At 41.9% G+C, this 12,295-nt stretch overlaps 1 protein-coding gene across 6 annotated transcripts in view; it reads right to left on the reverse strand.

Annotated features, from left to right (window-relative positions):
* The window catches only part of DCLK1 (doublecortin like kinase 1), a 346,275-nt gene that overhangs the window by 45,195 nt on the left and 288,785 nt on the right, over positions 1-12,295 (reverse strand). For all 6 annotated transcript variants that reach the window (XM_043576843.1, XM_043576859.1, XM_043576833.1 and 3 more), the window contains 3 exons: positions 11,437-11,494; positions 10,821-10,940; positions 6,390-6,536 (listed from right to left, as the gene is read on the reverse strand). In XM_043576843.1, the coding sequence (XP_043432778.1) occupies positions 6,390-6,536; positions 10,821-10,940; positions 11,437-11,494 (325 nt within the window). The remainder of the gene's footprint in view (positions 1-6,389; positions 6,537-10,820; positions 10,941-11,436; positions 11,495-12,295) is intronic.

Here is a 12,295-nt window from a genome sequence, read left to right on the forward strand (position 1 = left end):
TAGAGGGAAAGGAATTAAACTCACCCATGATCTTGAGACTTAGAAATAACCATTGTTAGCATTTTGGGGTATGAACTTCCAGCCTCTTCTTTACCTCTCTTTCCTGCCCTTCTCCTTCCACTGGACAATATATCCTGAGTGAATAAGCCTGTATCTACATCACGATTTCCAGGGGCTACTGGATATTCCATTGTATGGAGGCACCATGATAATAACCCCAACATCTACTATCACCGCTACTTAGTAAGCACACAGGATACACGAGGCATTGTGTTGAGGAGTTCATGTTCATTACCCTATCGGATCTTCACAACAACCTATTAAGTAATCTTACTGATATTCTGCAGATGAGAAAATTGAGACTCAGAGACGTTAAGTAACTTGTCCAATGTTGCACAGCTAGTAAGTGGCAGAGCCAGAACTTAAGCTTAGGTATGTCCAAGTCTAAGGTTTTAACCATATGTCCTCCTCCCTCCTCATCATGCTATTATTTAATTAATCGGTGCCCTGAGGTAACTTGTTTCCATATATACGTATCTCTATTTTTTCATACTAAAACCCACTGGGATGAATATCTGTATGTATGTATACATATCTGATTTTTTTTCTTTAGGTTACCTTTCCAGACTTAGAATTACTTGGTCATAGGATACACATACTATTGAAGGTTTCAGTTATTTATTACCAAATTAGCTTTCAAAAAGCTTCTATGAAGTCACTCCGCACCAACATGTATGAGATGATTGGTAGTCTAATAACTTTGGCAACGCTATATACTATTATTATTAATATTTGCTACTCCAATAAGACCATGTCATTTTAAGTGAGATGAGTGGTGTTATTTCAGTCCTTAATCACAAAAGGGACGAGTAGTGCACCAGACAGACCTGGGCCAACCCTGGCAGCACACTACACTTTTAGTTCCTGTCTTCTTCTTCCTTGTGCCATCATAGGTCCTTGGAAAAGGGTCCTCAGCAAATGTGTTAGCAAAATAACTGGCATATGATTGTAAAAATAATGTTTGGGGACGATGTTGTTTTTCTTCTATTTTTCCCTTAATTTTTATCCAAATTCAGAGAGAATTTTTTTTCCTAAACACCTATAAAAAATAATCATTCAGTGTCTGCGTGGACATTTTATTTTTATGTATGTATGTATGTATGTATGTATGTATGTATGTATTTTTGAGGGAGTGGGAGCAAGGCAGGGGCAGAGAGAGAAGGGCAGAGAATCTGAAGTGGGCTGTGCGATGACAGCGGAGAGCCCGATGTAGGGCTCGAACTCAAGAAACTGTGAGATCATGACCTGAGCCAAAGGCAGAGGCATAGCTGACGGAACCGCCCAGGTGCCCCTCTGCTTGGACATTTTCAATGACCACAAGCTACGTATAGTAAAGGCTGTTTAATTTGCAAACTGGTGCAATTGTTAGAATTTTTTTTTCTTATATCAACCTCAAATCTCTCAGCAATTAATGTCTTCTCTTTAGAGTTCAGTGCTCTCAAGTACAGCACAGAAAAGTTTTTCCATCTTCTGTGTCATTTACTTGACCAGAGCCACCACACTCTACTTTCTCCGTCCCTGCTGTGGGCTAAACTCCAGGCCCCTGTCATGCCGTGCTCAGATTCCTCACCAGAGTGGCAAACGGTATAAGCAAGACAGAGGACTCTTGATGTAGCACTCTTTCGGTGAAAGGAGTCTAGGGGCACTTTTTTAAGGAATCATATCACACTGAGGCTCACACTGAAGTTACGGTCAATTAACTGCCTTTCACGTGGCCTGGCCAAGTTTTTCCATTGCTGCTTTTCTGCAATGATCATTAAAACAACTATACCAAGATCACTCAGTCCATTGGGATTTATGTTCCTCTCTTGTCAAATTTCATCTTACTGATTTTGGACCCTCATAATGCCAAAGATACTTTTGGATCTCACTTCTGTCATTTGCCGTAATACATCTTCATTTCACATCACTAATAATGCTGACTGGGTGACAGCTAGTGACAGAGTCCTGAGAGGCCCCTGTCTCCTTTCTTCTGGGTCCCATGACCATTAATCAACACTTCCGGTTTGAGATCATATGACAGTGGACTGACTACAGAATCTACTCGACTGTACTTTTGTCTATGACTTCTACATGCACTCTATCTGTGGTTTGTGTACCTTGTGTACCTTGTTGCCTTGTGTACCATGGACCTCTTTGGGGATTAAGAGTTCTGGGATTAAGGCAGAAGGAAATCCATTCATCTCCTGGGCTTGGGGCTGGCTGAACCGGAAATGAATCCAAGCTGGAACACCCCATCTCTTGGTCATACCTGGTCATCCCTTGGAGGGAACAGGGTATCTTCCTGCTATGTACAATCTACAGAGTGACAATGAGAGTCATGTGCTAGGCATGCCATTTTGATGGGCAGCTAGAAACAGGTACAGACACCTGGACAGAAAGTTTCTAAAGGAAAATTTCTGACCAAGAGAAGCAGATTCTCTGAGAAACTGCTTTCTTCCAGAGAGTACTGGGGAGTTTAGAAGGAAAAAGTTTCTTGAATATAAACTTCTGTATTTCAAGAAAATTACAGTTTATTTCTGGAATAAATAAATAGTGATGCGAGTTATATTTTTGCCAGTAAATACTTTAATTTTCCTAAGGAGGTGGCATCTGCATACACATTTTTAAAAGATCCTCCCAGCTCCTTGGAAGAAAGTCAGGCTGCTACTGAGGACTTTTCCTGCCAAGGGTACAAGCCTGCCATCTAGTGGTGACTCCTGCAAACTGGACGCGGTTGATCTCCGTAAGAGCATTTTCACGGTTTTGTGTGTTTTTTAAAAAGCAACAAGTTCCTTTTAGTTATATACTATTATCTCTCTCTCTCTCTCTCTCTCTCTCTCTCTCTCTCTCTCTCACACACACACACACACACACACACACACACACACACACATACTGGTTCTGCACATAAGTGCAGTTGGGGAAACACTGCACTTTGTCTCCTCATTCAGTGACATTTAGACTGAAGCCCATGTGAATCCTCCATGTAATGAATGAGGAATGGCTTGGACCTGTCATGTTGGATCTGTCCTCTAGTCTGGGAAGAAGTGTCACTCATTGACTCATTCTTTCATCTCATCCACCCTCTCATTCCACTGGTCACTCATCAATATGATCATTAAGCTCCAGGCCTGACAAAGAAAAAGAACCATGGAAAATCACTGGCATGATTAACTTGTGACATCAAAAACCAAAGCAAAATGAAATAAAAACCTAGTAACGATACAATCATAAAATTATAGGGTCATTTATATTGGGTCAATTCCCAGTTCTCACCCCAAATGTGGCTGGAAACATCACTGTACATCAAATCATGTTTTCTCATTAAAAGGCTTTGATAAATACTTAGACTTGAATAGATCAAAATAGGTTCTTAAGGCTAAGCTACAACATTTTTATAGAGTTCTGTAAGAATTAAAAATAAAAAATTTTCAAAGTTCTATATGTATAATACCATATAAAGTGAAATCTATAGCTGAGTTAGGAATTTAAGAATAATACTTATAACAATCATTAAACACTTAACTAGCAAAAATCTTGTTAGCAGTCCAACAATTTAGGCTTTTTTGAGGTCCCTTTAATAAAAGAGTAATGCAAAGTGTGTTGTGAGGCCTTTTTATTTATTTGGGAGTAAAAAGATGGATTCAAATTTGTCATAGCGTTTTTCAAAAATGGCCTATAGCTCTACATTTTGCCAGGAGATGCCAAATCCACGCATGGGTAAATAGTAAAATTTTAAAAGCAATGTCAAAAAAGATGGAAGATGATTTTTACAACATACAGTTTATCGTGAAACAGTTTTATTTTTAGGAGTAATTTAATTTTTACTACAAATAAATGGGGAATAAAAATGAAGGAAGCTAATAGTGCCATATTATCTCTTTATCTTCATAAAATCCCCTTAAAGGAGGCTCAAAGGAGTTAAGAAACTTGTTCAAGGTCATAGGACTAGCCAGTCGAATTCCGAGCAAAGCACTTGGTTTTGAACTTTGGTCCATCTGACTATAAATCCTCAGTATGTGAATGTGCCTCCCATGACGATTCTCTCTTATTTCCACAAAAAGGTCAACAGAATGTGACATTAAAAGAAGTCCCAAGTTCAGTTAGTGATGTCATCCTAATTTTGTTAAGCTTATTTTATTCTTCTACCTATTTTATACTATAAATAGATTTATCCCTGCAAAACTCACCAAACTTTACTACTCTCTGAGAGTAAGAAATTCCTCTACTAGAGAAGCAGAATTACTTCTGCTTCTATATTAAATCTAGACTGCAAATGACTCCAATGGCATGTGTGTATTTCATATTCTTACATTGGAAAAGAAAGGAAAAAAGGAGTGAACTTTTTTTCTTTTTGAGTAATTGAGAAAGTAGAACACTAGAATGAGCACAGTACTTTCACAGTGTCCTGTAAATTGTAAGTTTAGAGAAAGAACGCTGCTAAGTAATCATTTATGGCATTTACAGAAATAGATAATGCTCTGGTGAGAAGCAAGTGAACGATGTCACACAAAAGCAAACTGCTGAGGGGGGAAGGGAAACGAAACTTTAATTTTCAATCATGGAATTTTCAGGGTTTAGAGAAGTTTTGAAACAAAGGCTCAGTTGTGAGTCTGTTCCCACGAGACCATCCTACATAATTCAGGACACAGGAATAATGAATGCAGACAAGAGAAAATTGCTGCAGTTTACGGAGGCAACTATGCAGAAGAGAATGTTCAGGCTACTGCGGAGATGTGGAATTTGAGGTGCAATTAAGTCAGAACTCCGTCGATTGACCTCAGCTGCCTTCCTTAGCCAGTAGCTACAAGCTTACAAACATAATTGCAATTAACTAACTGCTTGCATATTTATTTCTTGAATGCCGATTTAGCCTACTTGAATGTCACCTCGATGAAGGCCTGTCTCTCTGTCCCCTGGCACAGAGCAAGCACACAATAAATATCCCTAATTCACAGCTTCACGGGGTCTAGTGGTTAAAAGCTTAGGCTTTGGAGTGAGACAGAGCTAGGTGGAGATCTTAGTTCCTCCACATGTGAGTTATAAATGGCTCTAGGCAGGTCTTTGAACTTCTAGGGACTTAGTTTCCTTACCAGTGAAATGGGACAGTAACAGAACTAACCCACGTGGCTGTTGAGAAGATTAAATGAGAGAATGAGTGAAAAGCGCAGGGCAAGCACACGGGTGGGTCTCCATTACAGCAGATGTCCCCAGCCTTTTTTGTGCAGTGGGAGTTGGGTGGCTCATCTGCTGCTAGACTTGAATGCTCATTCGGGTCATGGGGTGGAAGGGTGGGGGGGGGGGGAGGGAGCGGAGCTTGTTTCAATGAAGATCTGTACCCTGTCACCAGTCACCAGATTCTGATTTGCTAGGGCTACAGGGAGGCTCAGAAATTTGCATTTTTAACAGGCATCTGGGAGTAGTTCAGATGCAGGGAGTCTTTGGACCACCCTCGGAGAAACACTGCTTTATAAAGAGAATCCACAATTCCCAGATTTCTGAAGAGATGAACAAACTAACAGTAATATATAATGGGCCCAAATAATGAAAGTAAAAGAACTAGTATCTTGGGGGGGGGGGGAGTAGAAAATGAATAGATTTCATTAAAACTCCAGCCTGGAGAGCCAGTAAAGTTTATGTTACTCCCATATTCACCAGTGACAGCTCCTTGATGCCCAGTCTCTGTCTCCTCAATTCGTTCCAAAACTGTCCCCTTAACAACTGGACTAGGAAAGGAACCTCACTTGCTTGCATAAAGAATTCTCGGCGTTTCCCCCAAAGATGCTGAGTTCATGTAAAAGCAAAACAAATGGTCATAAAGGAGGGTCAGGACATCTGTGATTTTAAAAATCAGTCCCCGTTATGATTATTTTTATGCTGAAGGGCTGGTGACTTTAAAACTCATGATTTATTGTCTTAGCTTTTAGATCATATTATCGAAATATAAATTTGGGAGACCAAGGGCTTCCTTTTTTCTTTCCGCAAGTGAAAACATTTAACATCAAAATGCCGTGGATAAATAATGGACATGTAAATGCTCACGATTATCTTGGCTTAGCCCAGGGTATTAACCACAGCCCTAGAGTTTCCAAGTTCTATTCCCCCAACCCTGTCTCAGGTTTTTATTTGCTATTGATTAGTCAAGTACTCCTAATGGTACATTAACCCTTATAGATAAACTTAAAAGGCTAGTTTCTAGCTAGTTACTGAAGTCCAGCTGGAAACTAGCCCTTGAGGTAGTTTCTTCCTTCTAAAAAAGGAAGAAATTAGGAAAGGAAAAAAGAAAGATTGATATTCACTCATGAGTGCTTGGAACTCAAGACCCCTGAGGTTAGAATCCCTCTTACCAGGAGGTTCTCTGGCTTGATGTCCCGGTGGACGATGTTCAGGCTGTGCAGGTATTTGATGGCGCTGGCCAGGTTGTACAGCATCCCACTGGCGTCTCGCTCAGTGTATTTGTTAGTGGAAGTAATGGCATCAAAGAGGTCTCCTCCCTGAGAAGAGAACGGCAGGTGGAGCAGCACATTAACAGATGGTCCGATCGGGCCGCCTGGAGAGGAAACTGACACGCTATCAGGGACATGAATGATACTTGCAGAGTCTTTGGGCTCCCAGGGCTTTCCCTGCCACTTTCCTCTCAAAGGCTCATGGACTCCATGGTGATTTCTCTCCCCACTGGGAAAGCCAGCGGCATCTCTTCCAGGGCTCAAAGAAGCAGGGCAAGGACTCCCTGCCATCCAGCACGCAGTCGTTACCACAGCCCCAGCCCCGGTGGAGAGGGGGAGCCAGGTCTCCAGGGCAGCAGCCTTGTGACACACACCTGGGTGCCCTGGTGGCACGTGCTACGTGCCTTGTACCAACGGCCAACAGAAGTTCAAAGTCATAATCCTAAACCTCCTCAAATGAGAAACAGGTAATAGTGCAGACCACACCCTTAACAAAATGTTCTGCTGGCTTGTGAAATTCACACACACACACACACACACACACACACACACACACACACACACATTCAATTCCCTTCAATCTCTAGATTTAGCTCTCTTGGAGTGGGTGTACTGTTTTCTTTTTCAATAACGTGCTTCTTTGTAAGGAGCAGAGGAAAGGACCAGAAACTGTCATTTTAAAGATGAGAGAGAAAGAGAGGAGGAGGGAGGGGGATGGAAAAATTTCAAGGAAAGTTTTCTAGGACCATTATTCATCGGAACTTTTGTTTCCCTTGTTCCTTGCTAACTTATTGTTATTTGGAGACACAGGATGATTGTAGGCTCCAATTTTAGTTCTATTTATTTGAAGCCCTTTCAGAAATTTGGGTCTGATTTACTAACAACGTTTGCATCATTCTTGCACACAGTGCACCAAACGGCCGAGCACAGGAGCCAACTGTGTTCATCTGTTGCCTCAGGTGGTAAGGGATTGCACTGTTGTTTTTAAATAGCAAAAATAAAGCACAGCCTGTGCAGGCTGACAATTTTTGAATGTCACCCTCTGGCGTGGCCTCTGCTCCCCTGTACAGCCTTAACTCAGGGGGCTTCTCCCACGGTCCATTCAGTTCCCAAACTAAACACATACATTTGTGTCAACATGAACACTGTCTCTCAGCCTTCTGTTTCTCTCAAAGGCGAGGCTGCCAGATGTGGGTTTACAGGTTGTCTCCATGCCTCTCCAGGAGGTGGGATTTTCACTGCGGTCTGCACGAACAGCACCCCGATGCAGCCGGATGTGTGCGCGGCTGAGTACGGCAACCCCACAATGACTCCACGGGTGTCCTAGTTATCCAGGTAGGCTCCGGGCATCCTGTATCCCCCCTTCTTCTGCCTCCTCAACAAAGCAGTCAGCCAGTCCTTCCCATAAGGCGTGCCGCATGTACAGCCTCCCGGGCCATCCACTGCATCTTCTGGGTGAAGGTTTTTGTTGCACTATCCCTGGGGGCTGTCATGTGGCCTCACAACGTGCCCTCTTGCCAGGACGTTCATACAAAACATCCGGCGAAATGACTGTTGCCTTCCCACGTGCAATGGTGGCATTTTCTTCTCCCTTCAGGAAGTCAGCATTCCTTTCCCCCATGGTTCTCCATGCTCAGTTGCCCTGCTTCATGCCAACCTGTTTCATCTCATCTCCTGCCACTAGCTGGACCAATCAGTCACCTTTATGCTCCAGCCAGGATATTCTTCCCAGATCATTAAAACATGCCCAGATCACCCTGCATTCCAGACCTATCCTTAGAGCCCCCTTCCTAGAGTGTCCCTTTTTTTTTTTTTAAAGGAAGAGAGAGAATGCATGCCGGAGGGGCAGAGAGAGGCAGAGAGAAAGAATTTTAGGCAGCCTCCACACCCAGCTCAAAGCCCGACTTGGTCTTCATCCCACAACCCTGGGATCATGACCTGAGCTGAAATCAAGAGTCGGATATTTAAGAGACTGAGCCACCCAGGCTCCCCCCTGGAATGTCGCTTCTAGTCTCTTTGTCTTTCTAACTCCTGCTGATCAATGAGGGCCTGGCTGCAGGGTCACCTCCCCGACAAGGCCTGCCTTCCTCGGAACACATACACAGTTCCCATGTGCACACATCTGTAGGCAGAAGTCTAAAGGCCTATTCTTATTAATTATGGAATTTCACTCATAATAACTGTTACTTTACTGTTTTCCAGAATATAAGCCTTGTCTATCCTATAGCTGCAGGCACTCTGGCATACCACCGGACATTTAGGGTTTGAGAGGCATAGCCTTAGCTAGATTTCTCAGGGGGGAAATGTTGTGGAAGCCTTTCAAGTCAAGCCTGGGGTTGGCGTTCACTTCCTGGGATACTTCCAGACCTGGCCTCACAGCAATTCGGGGTCAGCCTAAATTTAAGGGTATGATCTGGTGGTACAATTGAGAAGTCCCGATGCTGGACTATGCAGACACTCTCTGGCCTTGTTAGGCTAGCTTGGTCCCCCAGAGGAAATTTGCAAAAGGCTGTTAAGTGAAGTGAGGACCTCCCAGTGGTACTTAGCTATGGTTGCCTGACTAAGCAAATGAGTGACAATCACACTAGGCTTTCCCACAAAATGTGTTCCGAACTCTTAAGCCTTTGCCTCTTTCATTTCTCAGCTTCAAGTTTAAGTTGGCCTTAACTCTGCAAAAATCAGCCAGTAAATGGGGATAATCAATGTTTAACAGCACACACAAGGGCAAGAAGAATGGTTTAAATTTATTGCTCTAAAAATTAAAGTCATGGGGCGCCTGGGTGGCTCAGTCGGTTGAGCGTCCGACTTTGGCTCAGGTCATGATCTCGCGGTTTGTGAGTTCGAGCCCCGCGTTGGGCTCTGTGCTGACAGCTCAGAGCCTGGAGCCTGCTTCGGATTCTGCGGCTCCCTCTCTCTCTGCCCCTCCCCCGCTTGTGCACTGTCTCTCTCTGTTTCTCAAAAATGAATAAATATAAAAAAATTTTTTTTTCTTTTTAATTAAAGTCACTGTAAAAATATTACCCTTGGTGCTAGATAAAGTATATTTTATAATATTGGTAATTACCAAACTTTATTTGGCAATAAAGCACCAATATGAAAATCTTCTGAATAACTGAAATCAGCCTTTCTTTGTTGAAAGAACAGTTTACCATTTTCTATCTCCCTCAGCTTCAAATGTGACAATAACCTATAATCACTATAAACAAATAAGTCCCACCTCTCTGAAGGAACAAATCCTAACATGAGGAAGGAAAAAGGAGGCTTCACCTGTAGAGATAAATAGCCACTAAGAAAAAAAAGCCAACGGCTCTAAAGTAAAGCAACTCTGAATAATAGAAGTTTAAAGGCTCTTCGAATGAATATTTTTTCTATATAGTAACAGATTAGTTTATCACATGCTGTCTTTGTCTTAAATCTTTACCCAAGGAAACACCGCCTTCCACAGTATTGATTCCTGCCACCAGCTGGGGTGTGGGATTCCAAACAGGGTTCCTGGAGCCCAAGGCTCTCACTGATGGATGTGCACAGTTGATGCAGAGGGTGGTGTGACCGGTTTACGACATTTTACAAGTGAAGCAGAAATCGGTCACACCTTCAGTTAGAGCAACAAAATAGAAAAGTGAAAACCATCACTCCATGCAAACTAAACATTAAATTTATAAAAACGTTTAGTTACTGAAAATGTTAAAAATGGAAGTAGAGGCAAGAGATGAGTCACCTTTCACGTAGATTCAGCCGTTATTAACATATGGCCATTTCCATATTCTGTGATTAATAAAACACAAATGTAATCTTATGTGACAGACATGGTTGTAACATTTACTGAAAGGCAGCAGAATATTCACATGATTGTTAAGACTGTGCTGTTTCTCTGTTAGGTTGGTGACTAAAAGTTTAAAGCCTTTCTTAAATATAAGAATGGTTGGGACATTTGCATGCCGTTCATGAAAATGTGAACGATTTCCACTAAAATGATAACAACAATGATCGAAATGGTATCTAACACTTTCTGTGTGTTAGCAAGTGCATGACAGAAGCCATCCCTCTTGTTTTCACCATAACACTCCTGGTAGGTGCTATATTATTCTCATTTTCCATATGAGGAAACTGAGGTACAGAGAGGTATACCCAAGGTCAGAAAGCTGTTGTAGGTCAAGGCTGAGACTTGAACTCTTGCAGTAAAATTCTAGTATTGATACTCTTCACCATTATGCCAATGCATAGAAATGAGAGACTAAACACTGATGGAAGGGAATAAAGGAGAGAGCGCTATCTATTATATAGAAAAGCATGGTGCCTCGTGTAGGTTTATTCTTTTTCTAAGATACACACCTTTACTAGTTCCATGACAAGATACAGTTCTGTTGGCACATCCATCTCTTCGATCAGAAGAACAATATTGGGATGCTTCACTCTTCTTAAAATAGACACCTCATTCTGGATCATGTGCTCCTGTTTGAGGGAAAAGTTACCTTAATCAATATACATGTCAAAACATATGAAGAGCTAACTCACATGAGTAAAGCTATACTATTTGAGGATCAAAGGAGATATATTTTGGTAGAATATAATGAATATATCTTAGATCCTGATATTCGGATAGCCTACAATCACCACAAGCTGTTAAATGTCCTCAGATGATGCTCGTAATTTTGGAACCTATCAGGATGACTCTAACTGCACATAGAAGGATGGAATGAAACTTAAATCACAACGGTAAATGAAGCAAGTAAACAAACAGTGATAAGCGACAGAAATAACATACAGCCATTCCAATTAGCTTTTATCCCAAGAATATCTATAAAGTTCTATTCCAATAAATACGTAACATTCTATTCCACCCAAATGAAACCCCTAGGGTGAACTTATATTTGGGAACTAATCTTTGTGTTAGTATGAAAATGTATTTTCAACAATGTATTTTCACAATAATAAACCTTATACATACTTTGCCTCGACATTTGCTTTTCTTGATAATTTTCAGAGCATATTCCCTAGCAGTTGACCTGCAAAGAGAAAATATTTGTAAAAAATAAACTGAATCTCAAATCTATTGAGTCATTTTGGTAAGGATTAATTTCTTACCCCATAGATCTTGCATCAAATAGATGTAAATACTTTATAAAAAGAAAACACCTCTTTTTTTCCCTTTTTCAAAGAAATATGTATCTCTTAAGGGGCTGACCAAGTGTGCGGACAACCAGCATGATAGCATAGAAACATCTCGAGCTGTTAGTGTTACCATATTGTAATAATGTTCCCACCATTATTGCTATTGCCAAGCGTAACTCTTCCTGCTGGGTTGCCCAGCCCTGCCCTGCCCTCTGAAGTGGTGTGGTCAGGACATAAAGCAGACGTGAGTTTCTGCCCTTCTACCCAATCTCTCTTGAGGTTCTGTCTCCACGAAGTGTGGCCGTGACCGTTTTCTGAGTGGCTCTCACAGTCTTACTGAAACCTCTCAGTACACAGCTCACACTCTTTAGACTCTGGCTCAGTGTGCAAGTCTACGAGTTCTGTTGGAGAAAGCACGGATGATGTGTTCAAGGTGTACAGAAAGGGATATGCCCATTATCTGAGCTGCTTGTGACTTCTTGGGCCTTCCGTGGCGGTGTCATTATCACAGAAATAAGACAGAGGCGACAACTAGTTCATCTCCCAAAGCCACAAGGCGGCATCAAAATCAGGACTCTTGAGGTCTTGAGGACTCTGCTTCACACACAGCCCAGCCAACACTGCCCTCCCCACCATGATGGGTGTGGGAGGGAGGATTTAGTCACCCAGCTACCTTTAAATAGCTTCCTAAGCGG

This window comes from Prionailurus bengalensis, chromosome A1 (assembly GCF_016509475.1).
Source record: "Prionailurus bengalensis isolate Pbe53 chromosome A1, Fcat_Pben_1.1_paternal_pri, whole genome shotgun sequence".
Classification (NCBI taxonomy): domain Eukaryota; kingdom Metazoa; phylum Chordata; class Mammalia; order Carnivora; family Felidae; genus Prionailurus; species Prionailurus bengalensis.